The following is an 18,643-nucleotide window of genomic DNA, read 5'->3' as shown; positions in this document are numbered from 1 at the left end:
CTCTCTCTCTCTCTCTCTCTCCCTCCCTCTCCCTGCACACGCCCAGGAAAGGCCACATAAGGACAGAGCAAGAAAGCGGCCATCTACAAGCCAGGAAGGGGGCCCCTCACCACAACCTGAATCTGTCAGCACCCTGACCTTGGACGTCCAGCCTCCGGACCGTGAGAGAGAAATGTCTGTTGTTTAAGCCACCCAGTCTGCGCTGTTTTGTTACGGTGGCCTCAGCTACCTGAGACAGAATGTACCAGACAAAGGGCACGCACAACCTGAAAAGTGAGCAGCCCCTCTCCTGCCTGCTCCACATAAAGCACGCTGAGAGCTATAAAATTTCCAGCAGCTTCTGAAGAACAACGTAAGAGCCCCAACTTGAGTGCTCGGGCAGACGGAAGACGGGTCATCGTGAGAGCAAGTGCACCTCAAAGTCCCAGGCCTCAGAGTACAACTACGCAGCTAGAGGGGCCTTCAAGGGACAGTCGCCCCCCGCGTGTACCTGTTTGGGGCTCACGGCGCCCACTGGAACAGAGGGGTTGTGAGCACAGGCCTGAGCCAGGTTCGCGGCCTGTGACCCGGCAGCAGGCGCTTCCAGAGTCGCCAGAGGGGACACTGCCGCGCTGTCCGGCAGCCCTGGCCATAAACTGCTTGGGCTGTTGAAGATGGAAATTATCTTCACCCCCGATTCTGTCAGAGTAAAGCGTGCCGACACGAGCTCGCTGGCACCTTCAGCCACTGCAGAAAGTCACGTGCGGGGGAGACAGTCGGGCGCCCCAAGCAGCGGCCTGGGCTCAGGGCAGCTGCGCCACCGGGCCTGCTCGGTGACAAGAAGCGCGTTCCAGCCACCTCTGAGGGCCGAGCTGCTATCTCTGATTTAGCTTCTTGCCTGAAGACTCCAGATGCCCCAGCGCGACCTCCTTTGTAGAGCGGGAAGGGGACCTGATGGTGACGGCCCGCCGGGACGCAGGGGCGTCCGATGGCGCCCTGTGCTGGATAATGCGGCTGGGCACCTTCGAAGGCCATTTCTACGAATGTGCCGCCGGACTTGAGAAGGTGGCGGGCCCCGGAAGCCAGAGACCCCGCGCACCCAAGCAGGAGCCGCCGTGGACAGCAAAGGCCCCGGGCTGGCGGACGGCCATGGCTCCCCTCCGGTGCAGAGTGAGGACGACAGACACTCGGGGCCCCTCCCTGTGAGCAGCCGCTGCGCCCCGCGTTCCTAGCCCTGTGCTCGGCTCCTTGCCTCCTGGTCCAGCCAAGGTACGTGGCACGTTCGCTGTTCAGGTGAAGCACAAACGAGGCCCATGGTGACAGACACCGGGCCCTCCTCAGCGTTCTGACGGCTTCGATCACCGGCAACTTCTTTCTTCTGGTGAGCTGAGCCTAAGTGACAGACCAGACCTCATCCCTTGTCCCTGGGATATGGGGTGCAATCACCTCGGTACGGGATGTGAGGACACGAGGTGACGCGGGGTCCCCTTCGAAGATGCCACCTCTCGGACGCACTGGGAGGACAGCTTCGCGCCTTGTCCAGCAAGTGTCTGCTGCGCAGCTCTGGGGCTGACGAAAGAGACGGTGTGCATGGCGACAGGATCCGAGACTGTGACAGTGAATGGCCTGGCCATTTGAGAGACAGAGCCAGTGACAAGCGCTGAGCGATGCTTGGCGGAGGTCACTGCATTTGGCGGCTGAGAGGTCGCCACTGCTCCCTGGCAGGGACTTGGGCTTCTGCTCCTCTGGAACCTTCTAGAGCTGCTTGGAACCAACCACCAAGCTGACAAGATGAGCCCATCCCCTCCTAGCGAAAGACAGGTGATCTGAAGAAATGGCAGCAGCGGGCACATGTGAAAGGGGCCTTTCATCTCTGGGGAAACACTGACATTAATCACAGCAAAGATCACTTCTGCTGTCAAATCCCGCCACGTCCCGAAGCTTCCCGAAGCCCTGGCCGTTCGCGCAAGACCATTTGCGTCTCGAGGAACTAGTGTTTCCTGGCACACGGCGGGCAGATGCGGTGAGCAGAACGAGGGACAGATGAAAGATTAAGGGACTACGGGTGTCAAGTGCGTGTTTTCCTTGTTGACACTGGAAGAAACTTGAACACGCTTACACGTGGAAGACAAGCGTCGAGAGGCCCGAAGCAGACTGGCTGAGTGCAGGGACTCAGCCCGCTGCCTCACGCAGAACACGCTTCTCTTAAGTGCAGAGATCACGCACCTTCACCACTGTGACCCATATTTCCTCAGAGGAAACACGTGTCACCTGGATAAGGTTAAGGACAGGCGGTACGAACTGGATGAACTGATCCAAACAGACTGGGGTCCCCACCCCCTCCCCAGAGTTCAGGGCATGTCCTCGGGCCTGGGGCCACAGGAGGGGGTGCCGGGAGGACTGCAGCCCAGGACGGGGGGAGGACTCAGCTCCCTGCGTCACCCAGAACGGGTCCCCCGGGCTCCACGGCCTGCAGCAGGGCTGGGGACCAGCGACTGAGGAAGGAGAAAACAGCCCAGCACCCTGACAAGAGCTGCCATTAGCCTTGATGGCACTTGGCTATCATCATCCCAGACTCCAAGGACGGAGCGCTTGACGCATTGCCAGGCAACTCGCACGTGTGGCCTCCCCTTGCAACTCCCAGTCTGTAGCAGAGTCCACTCGAAAAAGTTCACCCCAGGAGTCTGCCGCGACCCCACACCAAGCAGGGACACACACCGAGGGAGGTGGCCAGCTCGGAGGAGCGACCCCAGCGGCTCCTTCTCCAAGGGTCTGAACCCTGAGACACACGACGCGGTCCTCCCAACTGCTGGACTTTGGCCAAGCAGCCCAGGCGGGGGGAAGGGACTGTCCAGTTCTGCCGAGACTCTGCGGTGTTCACGGCAAAGCGTGACGACGGGCTTCGAGGGTCCAAAGCTCTGCCGAGGACAACGGCTCGGAATGCCTTGAGCAGCAGTACACCCCAAACACTGCGTCGGCTCCCTCCGCCCACCCTCCCGGGGACAGGCGCGCCGTCCCGTCCCATGTCCCATAGTCCCATGGCCTGGGAGGGGCACAGCAGGTGCCTGCAGCGGGGACTGAGCAGACGATTTGAAAAGCAAGACTGCAGTGACCCGCCAGCCCTTCGCAGAGACCGGCGCCGGAGTCTTTTACAACCAGAGCAAACTGAAATGTTCCTGTACTGAGTCACTCATGAGCTAAACGGAAGAAGGCAGCTCGCGACAGGGAGGGGACGGTGACCACCAAGTCACCAAGTGCACAGTGTTGTCTCAGTGCTGGGCGGACACACTCCCTGCCCCGCTGGGCAAACAGGAAGGGCTGGGTCGGCCTGCTGCTCCCGAGGGCGCCTTACCTGACGTACAGGGACCTCTTCTCGCTTGTTCGGAGGGACCCGGACCCGGAGCTCATGCTGCTGTTCATCATTTGTTCCCGCAAGTCATGTATCTTGGATTCAAAGCGACTGTACTCTGTCGGGAAGACAAAGGAAAAGATGGGGAAAGAATGAAGCCGAGCGGCACCGCGCCCACATGCTGGTGGCCCGACGGCCGGAGGCCACTTGGCCTGTGAGCAGCCAGAGCCAGCCCAGTCCATCTTCGCTTCACGGGCAGAGTCCCCCCTCCGAGGACAGAGAGGCAGAAGGAAAGGCTACACCTGAAAAAGAGAGAACATTTGGCCCTAGCGACTGGAAAAAGCTTTTTTAATGTGCCTTGAAATCTCACTGATCCTTACAAAATTTAACCACTGGCAAGAGACCTACTGAGGCTGCTGGGGCCTGGGGACGGCAGATGGGAAGGGAGACTCTCCCGAAAAGTGGACTGCGGGGAACAGATGGCCCCGCGGCCGCGGTACCGCTGTTCGCCAAGGCAGACGGTTTGTCTCTAGATGACGTTTTTTTGAGGGGCGCCGAGGTCAAAACGGACACACCTCACAGTCCGATGAGATCACGAAGCCCTCCTCTCCCGACTTAGCTCCCTTTGGACACAGGGCCTTCGGCTTCCGTAACAATTAAACGTTAAAACGCAACTTTTCTCCCAAACCTCGAAGTCCGCTAACCCCTCTCTGTTCCCAAATCACCTAGTCGGTGGGATCCGAAGTCCACGGCCAGCTTCGAGGCCCACGGACATTATCGCGACAGCCCGGAACACCTCGTCACTCTGAAAAGGTGACTACATGTCTATGCCAAATTTAAGGAAACCTGATACAGAACAATTAACTCTAGCCGTTATAACTTTATTAATAAAAGGCATTTTATAGGGCTGCTTTGCTATGACATTTTCCTAGTACATTTAGAATATGATATTCACATTTATCACACACGGATACACTCACTCTCTCACACACACACACACACACACACACACACACACACAGAGTCTCAACCAGCATTTTCCAGGTCTATAATTGCCACATAAAATAGCACTGATCTAAGGCGCGGGCTGAGGAAATCGTAGAAAGCAGGCAAACTTCACCATGACAAGCTGAGTTTCAAGGAAGTCAAAATTGATACTAGGCTTTGAACGCTGGGAAACTGCTTTCAAAACAAACAAACAAACAAACAAACACATTTCCAGGGAAAAAGAATTCCACAAAAGCATTTTCATGCACCAGAGGGCTGGCAAGAAGCAGCCCCATCTAGTCCTTGTGACTGTACCAGCAGAAAACAAAACACCTCAGCAGAGCGACCTGACCTTCAGCTGGGTATAAAGGGACACGCTAAAAGCCCACGGGGGAGGGGAGATGGAGTTCTAACCCGCAGAGAGAGCCTCTGCCCAACAAAGTTTCTGTGTGTCCACTCTGGTACCCAGGAAGCCATGTTAAACTCATGTGCTTTCACTGAGCACACGCTGGCGTTACGGTGATTTGTCCTCATTACCTCCCCCATCCCTGAAATCCGACAGGAAGCAGTTAAGTCCCTGAGTCACCCATTTACATGTTGGCGGGGGAGGGGGAGGAGTCAGCAGCTGGACAATGTCCCTGTTCTGAGGGTTGCAAGGCAACAAACAATATCGATGAGGTGTCCTAATCTAAAGGCAGAGGGTGGTGGGCCCTCTCCAGTGGCTAAGAGGAGAATCGGGTGAGACCGAGGGATTCCTGATCACGTGGCCCTTTCCTGGGGAAGGTGAGGAAAAGGCAGAAAGACGCATTGAACCCAGAAGAAAAAACAAACACACACCCCATCTCTGTCTAAGCCGATCCCCCCTCTCGCGACTTAGCAGCAGGTCATGGCAGTTGCTTAGTAACTACGTTTCTTAAAAAAAAAAAATCCTTTAAAAAAACAACCAGCAAACCACCATTTCCTCGAAGCTCCTAATCCAAGGTTGATAACGCCGGGGCCAGAGGGCCCACTTAAAATAGACTACAGTCACAGAACAAGGCCATCGCTCTAAGGGATCCATTTTTCTGCTTTCTACATGCTAAGCTTTCAAGTCTATTAAATTGTGTTTTCTTCAGTTTTTCCCATTCAGATGATGCCCTCAGAGTTCCGGCCGCTCGTCAGTCTCTGGCTTCTATTTGTAGAGTTATCTAATGTCCACTAGGCACACAGTAGCCTCTGAATAAATGATCGTTGGGTAAATGAGGAGCAAATTAGAAAACTGTGCCCAAGTCGACGCTTCCGTTCTCAAACTAATAAACCTAATGGGTTATTGAACTGCTGGCTGCGGCTTCGCGCAGGGCTTGGAAAGGTCGCTAACGAGGATTCGCATCCACTTTCTTACCAAGGTTAATTGTTGGGAGCACTTGGGATATATGTATTTTAAACACCCTTTCAAGATGTTAATGGCACACAGTGGGCATCTGATTAACGGGCTTTGTTTATAACAAAGACAACGATCCTAAGCAAAAACTTTAGGGTAGTCTTAAGAAAGCACCTGGTCTCTAACACGAGAGGCGTCATTTTCCAAGGGCTGAAGCTTCTTCGCTCACAAGTCCTCTGAATGCTGAGACCTCGCAGGGGCCAAGGTCCCTCCTCCCTTCCACTTGGAACTGAGGAGCCACCACGAAAGACGCCTCCTCTAACTCAAAAGGCCCCCTCCGAAGACACGACTTTAAAGAAACAACGCCGATCACTAAAATCTCAGGCCCGCTGCGCGGTTTTTTTTTTTTTTCCTTCATTTTCTTCCCCGTTCGGATGAACCCAACCATTTGTGACCCACAAAGACACCACGGTGAGTCATCGCAACGTCACGGCCCTTGCTAAGCACGGAGGGAAACCAGGGGGAGGGGCGCAAGCGGCCGTTGTTCCCCCGAACGCGGGGTTTCTCCGAGCCCTTGGGGCGCCTCGAAAGATCAAGGCTCAGGCCCGCACCCCAGACTCACTGACTCACGACCCACTGAGCCGAGGGATCCGCATTTAACAACCATCACGAAGGATCCTGCAGCGCGAAGCGAAGGGAAAACTGGGCGATGCACCCGCAAATCCCACGGCGAAGGGCCGAGGAGGCCTCTGGCCAATGAGCCTGCGAAGAAAGCTGGCGAGTTTACACCTCTTTAATTATAAACGCAGCACGAGATTCGTTAAAATCTTTCATTTCTTTAGACATTCCTGCATCATTCCCCCGGGGCGAACCAGGGCGGGTTTTCCAGACTGACCCTGGGCCAACGCGGCTCCCGACGCGAATTATTGTTCAGTGAATATGCAAACGTGCTTTCTCTTCCTTAGGATTTTCTTGACGACATTTTCTCTGGCTTTCTTGTAAGGATACAGTATATGGCACACGTAATGTACGACACGTGTTCATCGGCTGTTTCTGTCATTTATTGGTTAGGCTTCCGGTCAGAGGCGGGCTATTGGCAAGTAAGTTTGGGGCAGCCGTATGGTATGCGGAGATTTTTCGCTGTGTGTGCGTTTTTCAAGGGTTGGCTGTATATGCTGTTTGTGCACATGCACGCACGACTCACGCACGCACGACTCACGCAGATTCACGGGCGTGTATGCGAACATCGCTCACCTCCCAACCGAGGTGCATTTAAACTATGAACGGTTTTTAATATCACTGTCAATCCTGAACTGCGTATTTCTATGAGCATTACCATAGCATGGATTTCCAGAAGGGCCTCTGCAGGGGCGAATTCTATTCGCGTGGAAAAACGTGATCGGCACTTTCAGACTGAACCCCTACATTCTGAAACTAGGCTGTTTGCTGCAAGTCAGGATAAAATGCTGTTCTAAAGCTTCCAGCAACGTGTCTCTTTCTGAAGAAGTGGAGGCAGAACTTACCTTCAAGAACAGAGTGGACTTTTGTTTGGGGAAAAAAAAAAACACCTCGATGAGCCTTTTGCTTATGCCAGAGTAAGCCAAGACTGTATTCTGGAGCAGACAAAGGCAAACTTGAGGCTCATCGAAGTGTTTTTCCTAATCGCTTCCTTGATGCATATTTCTTTTTTTTTCATCTCATTGTCTCACTGTTGATTCTGCCTCTTCTCTTTGCCTTGAGTATCCCACCTCTTGATCGACGTCACGGTGTGTCATCTCTTCCCTGGACCACTGCTGTGCTACCCTAACTGGCCATCTGCCCCCAGGCTCCCCAAACGCCAGTACAGCTTAGATTCTAATTTGAAAAGCCTTCCTACGAGTTCGACTTGCAGCCGCCCCCACCCCACCCCGGTTTCTATAACGACTCACAGCAACTAAAGTACTTTGCTTCAGTATCTGAACTAAACTTTCGGCGACGGCTACAGCCCCCGTCCTGTCCGTCCCAGCCTGTCTGTGTCATGTCTTCACACAAATCCTCTCGTTACAACCTCCTCCTGGAATTTTCTCTCCTGCCTGACACTGAACATCCTACATATCCTTCGCCACATTTCCTTCCTCATCTCAGGAGTTTGATTCATTCATTTACTTATTCACATATTTCTTGAATGTCTACTGTGTGTCAGGCACTGTGAGAGCTTCTAGGTATGTGACGGTAATCGAAGAGTTTCTAGAAATTACGATCACGAAACAACTCTTTAATTACAACTGTGAGTGGATGGGGGAGGTGTTAATGAAAATGTCCCCATAGAAGTGACATTTAAGGATGAAGAGTTAGCCAGGTAAGGGGTGGGAAAAGCACTCCAGACAGAAGGAACGGCACACGTGAGGGTAACGAAATGTCTGCATGACAGGCAAGTAAGGGGTGCTGGTGGGAGACCGGACCAGGGAGCATCCCATCATAAAAGGCTTATGGACTATGGTCACTGAAAGATTTTGAGTGAAAGAATGACACGATCGTGTGTGTGTGTGTGTGTGTGTGAGACGCTGGCTCATGTAGGAACAGTATGTGTGGGCCTCACAGGTAGGCTTATGTCTGTCGACAGCAGAGAACCACGTGTTCTGCTTCCGCCCAGGCCCCCAGCTCCGGTCTAAGCGGCCCCCGTTTCACGGCCCCCGAAGCAGCCAGCCCCCGGCCTCTGCTCAAGCGTGCCCGATGCGAGGCTCCCTATGCTTTAATCACAAGATGACACTATTCGGGAGAGAATTCTTGGGTTGAGGGCCACCTCTTTTGCCAGTTGATCTTAATTTTGGTGTCTGAACGTCTTAAATACAGTGGGTTCCCTTCGTCATAACTGTTCGAAGGGACAGCTTAAAGGTCGGAAAGCTGAGTGTCTTCCTGAAAGTCCATAATAGAGACTGGCCAGCAGGTCCTCAAAACAAGTGCTCTCTTCCGCAGGCTACAGAGTCCTTTCCCTAAATATTCTTCATCGGACACGGTCTGCAGACCGTCCACTACCTCTCCCCTCTAAAATCTACCGCCCAGAGCTTGTGATGTCATTTCCTTTAGACGACTATAAGCTCCTCGATGTGGCTTTTTGTTTCCTTCTCAAAGTTCAGCATGGCCATCTGCACCTCTATTGAGTCAACGAACTTTTACTGACTGTGTTAACTCGCCCTAAAGATCCGGCAGGACAAACCCGGACACTAATTCTCAAGTTCTAGCTCCTCAGCAACTAATGTAAGGAAACAGAAGACAAATCTTTCTCCTCCTACGCACCCCCAAAATGCTAAAAACTGACCAGCAAAAAAAACCACGAACCACTTCTGCAAAATGCTGACACGTCAAATCCATCCATCTACCTTCCCACTGACAGAAAAACTGTCTCCCCAGAATAAAAACTGACATTCGTCATTCATTTGGAAAAGCTGACAGGGGCCTCAGTTTGTCAACCCATAGAAAGTTTGTGTGGTCTAATTTCATTCCGGGTAGGAAAACGTAGAGATGATTTAAATGAAGATACAAATGGAAAACACGAGAAAAATAATAGCCATGCCTATCACATTTGGAAACGACAAGGAAGCTGGGGAGACAACTGGGTGACGGACTTCAGCCACCACAGACCGTGGCAGGCAGGAACAATGGGAAGACGCAAATACAGGAAAACAGAGAAATATAATTCCCTGGCCTTGAGTCCCACACGAATACTGAGTGGGGAAGACAGGCCTGAACAACAGCACGTGTCTGGGTTGGCTACCGACTCAAAAGACGTCAACAGCCGCCCAACGGCTCATTTGTTCTGGAAGGCAGGTCTTCCCATGTCGACTCCATTCTGCCCTCATCCGCCGTTGCTGAGCTGCCCTGAGCTCAAAGGAATCGCCCGTGGTGAAGACGCACGGGACTCGGGTGGGAATGAGGTGACAGCCTCAGGAGGGCCTCACGGATTTGGATGAGCATGACCTGTGTTTTAGGTTTCCACGGGATGTCTGAATGACGAGCATCTGCCGCGACAGCACAGCTCATGTTTTCTTAGGAAGTGGACGGAGCTGAAGGTAAAAGCGGTCAGTCCCTCAGGAAGCCTGCCGTCAGTGCATGAGTCACCAAAGATCCCATTTCTAGGAATCACAAACGTGTCCCTCTAAAAATGATATCGAAGCCTTTTTACCTGGCCTACTTTCCAATGGTGGTGCCCGCTATTTAAAGCATCTGACACCTCTAAAGCTGGACGATTGCTCAGGTCCCTTGTAATTGTATCATAATTATGATTTTATGACCAAATCGGGGAGGTCTGCAAGGCGTCAGACACAGGACTAGTCTGATTTGCTTTTTAAATATGATCTAGAAGACGGAAACCTTCACATCCGCAAAGAATCTTAAACTTTGGGTCAAAAAAAAGCCCATTCCTCAGCCGACCACACACGGGAATGCGGTTTACCCCTCCTGACTGCACGTGTGTGTCCCCCAAGAGCTCCATGGGGACGGAGGGAGCAGTGGCGGGCGGAGCACTACAGCGCGTAAGCGTTTCTTCACACTCAGCCGCCGGGTCTGAAATAAGCAGATGAAAAGGCTTCGGTCTCATATGGAGCTGGGACACAGTTACCCACACGCCTGGCCATGGGTGCAACTCGCCTCGTCCCGATCACCAGCGGATCAGGGGAGAAGCTTCAAACGGGGCCTTTTCTCCATTTCAATCGGATTTCACCCCGCGCGATCACGTGCGAGATTGACGAAGCCTTCGGCTACTTCGCCCTCCTCCCCAAAAGCCAAAGTGTAAGTTGGAACCACCCCGGAATGGGCTGCTGTTCATAGCAGCCCTTTTCCGCTTAATAGAGATGCTGCAATAGAGTCACGAGACACAGCATCTACGACTAAGCTTGCTAACTCGAGGGAACGTAACTAATTTCTATGCTTTACCACGTCGCCTGAAAGTCTAGATTCAAACGTTCTGCACAGTAGTCAGTCACTCCAACAGGATCGCAAACCCTCGGACAGTCTTTACTGGGGTATCAACTGAATCTCTGTGGGGTCAAGTTCCTGTGGAAGGGACCCAGAAGATGGGACCAACAGAAAGATGCTTCCTGCTATTTGTCGAAACATCTGTGGACACTCTTCAGTAAGTGATAATGGCAGGAGAAAATATTACATAACAGAATAAGAAACCCCAAATCCAAATTGTATGTGCATGTAATAAAATTGTATGTGCATGCACTTCAAAGCAGTAGTGAAATGGATTACTTAATAAACGGTACTGAGGTAACTCATTAAACATTTGGAGCAAAGATGAGGTCGTATCCTACCTTCTATCATAAATAAACTCCAGGCAGGTAAAGGTTTTAAATGCAAAACGAACAAACATTAAATAACTAGAATGAAACCTATGGGCAGAGGTAAATCACACAAAAGAAAACACTGATAAATTTCACTTCATAACAATGAAAAACATCGGTAAATCGAAATAAAATAGAAAAGCAAACTACAAACTGCAACATATATGATAGAATTAATACTCTAACTACATGAAATCTTTTACACGTCAACAAGAACTGATGAACACGCCTCAACGGGGAAGTGGGGACGAGGGGAATTCACAGGGAAAGGACCCATGACACGTGCACATACGTACACGCAAACATTCAAGTTGATTATTAACGAAATACGAACGAAATAATAACATTTTAACCTATCGAATCTGCAGAGCTTTTAAAAAATAATATTGCACGTTAGCATGGATCTCAAAATGCACACTGTTGGTGAAGGTGGAGACCAATTTAGCGAAATATATCAAAAATCTTAAAGACACATTCGAACCCTCTGGCTCAATAATCCCACTCTGAGAAATTCGTTCTGAGGAAACAATTAGAGATTCACAAAATGCCTTGTACAAGGATATCCATCAAAGTGTTATTTATAAGATTTAAAAAAAACTGGAAATACCCAAATGGCCACCAGCAAGGGAAGGCTTACATGGATTATGGCACACACATGATGGAATGTTATTTAACTATTAAAAGCCATCTGAATCACGACATGTTAAGTAAAAAGAAAGGATAAAAAACTGTTTAATACAATGATCACGGTCGTTATTTCTGGAGGTGGTTACAGGTGCTTTTGAATTTTTTTGACTTTGCATTTTTCTGTATTTTCCAATTTTCTACAAATCTAAATGTAATACTTTTTATATCCAGGGAAAAATAACTATAATCGGAGGGGAGCGGGGAGGCAAAATGAACACGACAGGCCCAAGAACAAAGGCAGAAGACACATGCATTCAAACCGGTTACAGATGAACCCACCTAAACGTGTCATCACTGTGATCGCCTGGCCATCTTACCCAAGAGTGGACCAAAGAAGCTTCGCCAGGTCCTCGCTGAAATCTAGACACGCCACATATACCTTACTTACCCGATCGACCCATCCAGTAACCCTGTCCACCGAGGCCATCTAGCCAGTCCGACGTGACTTATTTGACCTTGGTTGAGTCAGTACTGGTTCCCATACTCACCTCTTCTTTTTCCGAGTGTTTACAAAACAACTCTGGATAATCTAGTCTGGAACTTAACCTAAGCTGTGCAAAGTTCTCTTTCTCCTATCAGAAGATCTGAAAGACATGTACTCAGATCCTTAATGTACATATTTATACAAAATATGTGAACCTTCCATGGATCTATTCGAATTTTTTATCACTGCATTTCATCAAGTGGAAAAAATCCCCAAATCTCTAGGGCCTATGCTTTTTCAAGATATCTAAATTCAGGGAAAAGAAAACAAAGGTCCATTTGAAGAAGATGAATGGCTTACCGCAGGCAAGGAGAGGAGATGAGACCCTTCTCGTTAAAGCAAGGCCGCTATTAGCTCAGGGCTGTGATTCGGTAACAGCCTGGGAACTTGTAAACTGAATTCACAACTCGCTTCCCTTTGTCCAACACAGAATTGGAGTTAGATCATTCTGCACAGTCCCCTTCAATACAGACATCAGAAAACTGAGGCCCGAACAGGTCATGTGCAAGGTCATTCGCCTCCCTAAACAGCACTAGAACCTAGGGCCTTGGCTCCTCCTCCAAGAGGGTTGCCATAGGATACACACACACACACACACACACACACGCACACGCACACACACACACACACTCTTAACATAACAGGAGCGAAAAGATAATTTTCTAAGTATCAGTGATGATAAGCCCCAATCATTCCACTTCTCGTATTTCTCTATTTTAAACAAGAAAACGATTACCCTGTTGTGGACCAGAAGTCTAACGCTTTAAACAAAGCAGCAGTGTAAATATCAGAGCGGAGATTTCAATGAGCAACTCCAAAGCGGTAGGGAAATGATGGATTCTTTAATAAATGACGAATCGAAAAGAAAATGAAAAAGAAATCCTAAAAAGCTATAACCACAGAAGAATTGGTTCTCACTGCCATCTGCTATTCTAATCAAGCTACCCCGCCCGAACCAACCAAGGCTTTACAAACACCAAAGCTCTTAAGATTTTGCCTCAAACCATTTAGCAAGGACATGAAAGCACCTGCCCAGCTAGCATGGCCTCGGGCTACACGGAAGCTGAGAGGCGAACTTCAGCCCCAGGAGGCAAATGTGAAAAGAAGCTAACATTTTTTTCTCTTCTAAGTTTAAAATGCAGGGTGGGCCTCAAAGGGGGCAGCCACTTTGGGAAAAAGTCTGGCCGTGCCAAGAAAATGCCCGTGACCCGAAGACCGAGCACTCCCGCCCCTAGGCATACACCCCGAAGGGCTGGAAACGCACAACCACGCAAAGCGCCGGCATTAACAACGATCAAAAAACAACTGCAGAACGGATAAACGAGACATGGTGTCCATAGGATGGAATAGTATTCAGCCTTAAAAAGGAATAAAGGGCTACGCGCTGCCACCTGGATGAACCTTTGAAACATGGAGCTAAATGAAGGATGTCAACATAAAAGCCCTGTCCTACGAACCAGCCAGACAAGGTGACTTTATAGAAACAGAAAGTAGATTAGTGGCTGCCTGTGGCTGGGGAGGAGAGTGTTGGGGCGGAATGGGGAGTGACCGCTAAGGGGACAGGGCTTCTTTGCAGAGACAAGTGAAACAAATGTTCTAAAAGTCACTGTGGTGACAGCTGCGCCAGTCCGAACGTTCTAAAACCCATTGAATTGTACACTTTACACGGGTGAACTGTAAGGTGTGTGAACAAGTTATTTAAACCCCTCCAGCACACAGTGACGAGAGTGGAACTTGGTCCCTTATCTTCGCGGTTCCCTCTAATCACCTGACTAATAACATGGCTGGCTGGCTCTGGTCTCAAGTCAATTTAGAAACCGAGAATCAAATCAGGGGACCAACCAAAGCAAAACCGAATGAAGAACAGTAAGCCCACGTAGAGATGCTCGACATCGTAGCATCCAGGAAATGCAAATGACACCACAGTGACGATGCACTTCGCACCCACGACGGGGGCTGGAGTCAAAAAGACTGGCCCTGACAAGGGTTGGAGAGGGGCGTGGACAGAGCGGAACCCTCACACTTTGCCGCTGGGAACGTGAAATGGAAGACGGCCTGGCCGTTCCCTGGAAGGTTCGATGCGGAGTCGCACGGGAGCCAGTATGTATGTTTTATACGCTCGAGAGAAAGGAAAACAAACATCCGAGCGGGAACTTGCACACGGATGGTCACAGCAGCATTATACATAACAGGTAAAAAATGGAAACAACCCAGATACCCAGCAACTGATGAATGGATAAGCAAAACGTGGTGTGTCCACGTCATCGGATATTATTCAGCCATGAGAGGAAATGAAGCGCAGACACACACGCTACGATGCGGATGAACCTTGACGACACTATGTCAAGTAGAAGTAGCCAGTCACGAAGACCATGTGTTACACGAACTGTCCAGAATAGGCAAATCTAGAGAAACAGGAAGTAGATTAGTGGTTACCTAGTGCTGGCGGCGGGGGGGGGGAGAGCGGGTGACAGCTAAAGGGTTCAGAGTCCCTTTTTGGGGTGGTGACAGTTACCCAACTCTGTGATCATTCTAAACACCACCCACTGCGCTGCACCCTGAATGAGCGAACTCTAAGGTCGTAAACAGTGAGTGACGAATACAACCCGTTTCGCTTGGAGAAATGAGAAATGCTACTCGCTGCAGGAATGGCCTGAAGCCTGCACATCTTGGCTGCTGAGCAAACCAACTGCCACTGTGGCTCCCCCTGGGCCCCCACGACACTATTCCCCGGGGTCCTCCCTCAGGTCTCCGGCAGCCCCAATGCCGCCAGGTCGTTTCCTCCTCCGCTGCAGGAGTTTGTGGCCATCAAGCCTCAAAAGGTGACATCTGGAAGTTGCTTTTAGCCATTTGCTAACGGCTTCCAGCACCTGCAGCGCCTCGGCAGTGCCGTCTGCTGCATCCAGGTGCATCTGCGTGGGGAGACGGGCTCACGGCCTCTGTGCCGTGCTGGGAGGTGGCTTTGACCTACCAGAGAAAGCGCTGGACCCGGAGCTCTCAGACAACCTGCCTGCAATTTTGCTTCTGCCCTTTACTGGCTGGGTGACCTTGGGCGAGTCACCCAACCTTTGTGACCTTCATTTTCCTCATCTGTAAAATGGGGAGAAGACCGCCCATCCCACAGGGATGTCCTGAATATTAATGCTTACGGAGCCCTCGGGAACTGAGCGATACTCAGTCGTTCAGTTGAGAAAGCACGCGCAAGGTAACCAATGTCACCATAAAAAATTAATTAATTGAAAAAATTCAATTAAATTAAAATTAAAAAGCACGCGCCATGCTCTGGACGAAGTGCCGGGAGGCGGGGGAGAAAGATGAATACAATAGTAGCTGCCTTCAAGGCCTTCGGCACAGAAAGCCTGCACCAACAGGGTTCTGTCCTTCCTTTTCAACATTAGCATTCTTTGGGGACGGCAACAGGCACTTCAGGACCGCGATTCTTTGCCCTGATAAACTGAGAACTCTCTGCTCCCGGGACAGATCGTGCGATAGGGCGGCAGCTATGTTTATGTCCCCCATTCCCGAATGCTGAGATGGGAAGATTACTTAAATGCTATGCGGCAACATCCCTTTTATGTGCTCCGAGCGATCGTCAACACTGATCCTTAACTCTTGCGGGCCTCACCTGAAGACGCCTCCACGGAGGAAAGTATGGAAAACTCTTAACCCCCGGCATCCCCAGCGAGCCTGGGTTTACATTCCGGTTGAAAACACTGGTCACAAAGGGCCGGTTCCCAGTTTAGCTGCCTTAGTGACCAGTTTCTGGCTCGCCTCCTGATTTGGGGTTCAGGTCCTACTCTATAAACAAGAGGGCTCTCCGGAGAAACACCAGCTCAGTGTATAAACAGGGGCTGACATGAAGGAGCGGGATGCGGGGAATGCGGGAGAGCGTTTGTAAACCAGACTGCCGTGAACACGAAGCCCATCCTCTCCTTGGTGGAGCGATTCCACAAGTCACAGAAAACTTTCATTTTAGAATAGATTGGAAAAGAGCCTTTGCCAAGAGCCAGTTGTTTAAATTTTCAATTTGAATTTTAAGCAGGATTATACATGCCCAAGAACGTCACGCTATTTTTAGCTAATAGGTAGGACCGCTGTGTCCACAACAGTTTGGAGCAATCAGGAGTGAAACTATTAAACGACATCTCTCACCATGATACCTTTATCACTCAGTACTTCTATTTCTATCTTAATATATTCCAAAGCTTCATCATAAAAATACTTGTAAAGCACCCATGCTAGGCATAGTACAAAGTTCAAATAGACAGAGGCCGTTCCTATCTTCATTATGGGTTTAACCCACATTAAGCAAACCAGGTCTATGACAGAATGTCAAGGTTAGGGCATTCCCACTGAGCTGCCATGCAGCCCCTAAGTGCCCAGCGGCAGAACCTTAGGAAGCAACTGTCCTACACCTATCCACCCCCGTCCCCCAACACTTGCATCCTCTCTATGTATTAAAAGGACAGGGGTCAGGAGAATGTTCTGGAATTGACTCTAAAAATGCATGCACAGCTCTGTGAATACAGCAAAAGCCCTTGAGTCGTAAACCCAGTTGGGTGAATTGTATCCAGTATGGATTCTATCTCGATTTGGCCATTAAAAAAATGGGGGGGGGGCAGAGAAGAACTGTTCTTACTCGGGTTCTAATTAATCAAAGCTATTTTTGAAAGGCCTCGTGCTGAAGGATGTAGTTCCAGGCCGCACTGGTTTGGCGATGGTGCCTCAGCGGCCACCATGGCGATCACTCTGCTCTTCTCCGGGACGCCCACCCTTCCCTAACGCTCCTTCCCCAGTCTGTCTTCTCTCGTCTCCCCAGGTCCTTTCCCGTTGTCCCTCCGCTCTAACTAGGCCTTAGTCTCTCAAGTCGCAAGCACGCTTTGTCCCAACTGGTAGACCTCAGGATTCTACCGCCTGCCGACCCTTAGTGACCTTAGGCAAGTCACGTCCTTGCTCTCCTGTCGCTGTTCCGGTTTGCACAGTGACGGGCTGGATCCTTTCTAGCTCGCACATTCTACGTGAAAAAAAATTTAAGTAACGAACGCTCGCTTGGCCAATCACAGGCAAAGTCTCCGCCATTTTAGCCAACAGACGTATATTTGGATTATTTGTTTTGTAAATGCCCACACGACGCAATCTTCCAAAGAACAGGGCTTAACATATTTACAAGATGATCGAAGCGGAGTCCTTATTTTTCAAAACTATCACTTTATCAAAGAAAATCCAGAGCCCCACACGGAACGCTTGACAGTCCCTGTGGACCTGTCTCCAAGGGTCTATTTTCCAATGGAAAAAGCAGCTTTTGCAGGCTCGGGCCCCGCTGGATTCACAAAAGCAAAGAAAGCAGCTTGTGGTGGCAGCGGGTCCCTAAGTCCTGAGAAGAAGGTCTTTGTTTAGCAAGTGTTAGAGACCTAAGATAAGACAGCACCTCAACGTGTAAACTCTCGGCGGTGTGCTCAGACGTCAGGGAGCACCGCAGGAGGCCCTTTACCACTCTCCTTCCGACAAAACGCAGAGAGGCGTGTGGTCACCGGTTTCCAACATCCTCCCCGCAGACGAACGCACGGTATCATTTCCATGCGCCCGACATCCGAGCGCAAAACCGAAAGAAACACATCAATTTCTCCTACACACACACCGGCGAGAGAAACCATTTTCTCCCCAGAACCTCCACTGTCAAAGCTGTGGGCACGAAATGGATAAATGCTGGTTGTTAATAGAAATCAGATGTTTAGCTCGACGCTGAGAAGCAAACAGTACACGCCGAAATCATAAAAAAAAACAGTAACCCTGAGGGGCGTGTTCACGCAGAAGCCCCAGCACGGAGACGAATGACTCCACGGTCCACTCGCATCCCTTTCCCAGTACCTCGGACCGGCACGCTGTGCTGTCCGTCTGTCCCGCTCACAGGAGCCCAGCGCAGAAGGGGGACAGGCCCGCCGTCCTGTCCCTTCGGGCTCCGGGCTTTTGAGGTACTGAACCAGAGCAGGGGGAGGGCGGAAAGGGCCAAAGGTAGGCGCTTTCGATCCCTTACGGCTTGGCGACCGGGCTCCCGGCCTCTCCCTTCGTCATCACGGAACCAGAACACCTGCCCGGGAGAGGTCCCTTCCTGCGCCTTAGCAAACGGCCCACGGGACCTAGGTGTCCGAGGAGGCCGGGCGCCGCAGCCCTCAGGGACAAAGGCCGGGCTAACAAAGAGGACGGGAGGGGACAGAAGTCGGGGCAAAGAAAAGCGGGGGTGGGGGGACCTGAGAACGCCAAGTCCACTCCGGGTGCTCCCAGAGGCAGCCAGGTTCGGTGCGGTCACGGGTGGGGGAGGGGCGCCGTAGGAAATTCCTCCGAGGTTAGGGATCAGGGTACAGTGGCGCGGCCGAGGCCTTGGTGCGAGAAGGGGGCAGAGCCGGTGCGGAGAGGTGACGGCAGAAAGGGGCGCAGACAGGGCCCAGTGACAGGGGAGGGGCCGCTCCCCAGGC

At 50.9% G+C, this 18,643-nt stretch overlaps 1 protein-coding gene across 2 annotated transcripts in view; it reads right to left on the bottom strand.

Annotated features, from left to right (window-relative positions):
• The window catches only part of DLG3 (discs large MAGUK scaffold protein 3), a 44,489-nt gene that overhangs the window by 16,820 nt on the left and 9,026 nt on the right, over window positions 1-18,643 (bottom strand). Inside the window, exons 1-2 of one of the 2 annotated variants that reach the window (XM_025044452.1) lie at window positions 4,730-4,753; window positions 3,332-3,446 (exon numbers count right to left, since the gene is read on the bottom strand). In XM_025044452.1, the coding sequence (XP_024900220.1) occupies window positions 3,332-3,402 (71 nt within the window). In that variant the 5' untranslated portion in view covers window positions 3,403-3,446; window positions 4,730-4,753. Of the gene's footprint in view, window positions 1-3,331; window positions 3,447-4,729; window positions 4,754-18,643 lie in introns of those variants that run through there. The other variant, XM_006908525.3, reaches the window with a different exon arrangement.

This window comes from Pteropus alecto, unplaced genomic scaffold, assembly GCF_000325575.1.
Source record: "Pteropus alecto unplaced genomic scaffold, ASM32557v1 scaffold312, whole genome shotgun sequence".
NCBI lineage: Eukaryota > Metazoa > Chordata > Mammalia > Chiroptera > Pteropodidae > Pteropus > Pteropus alecto.
Note: the sequence above shows the minus strand (reverse complement) of the source record. Positions and strands in the feature narration are given on the sequence as shown.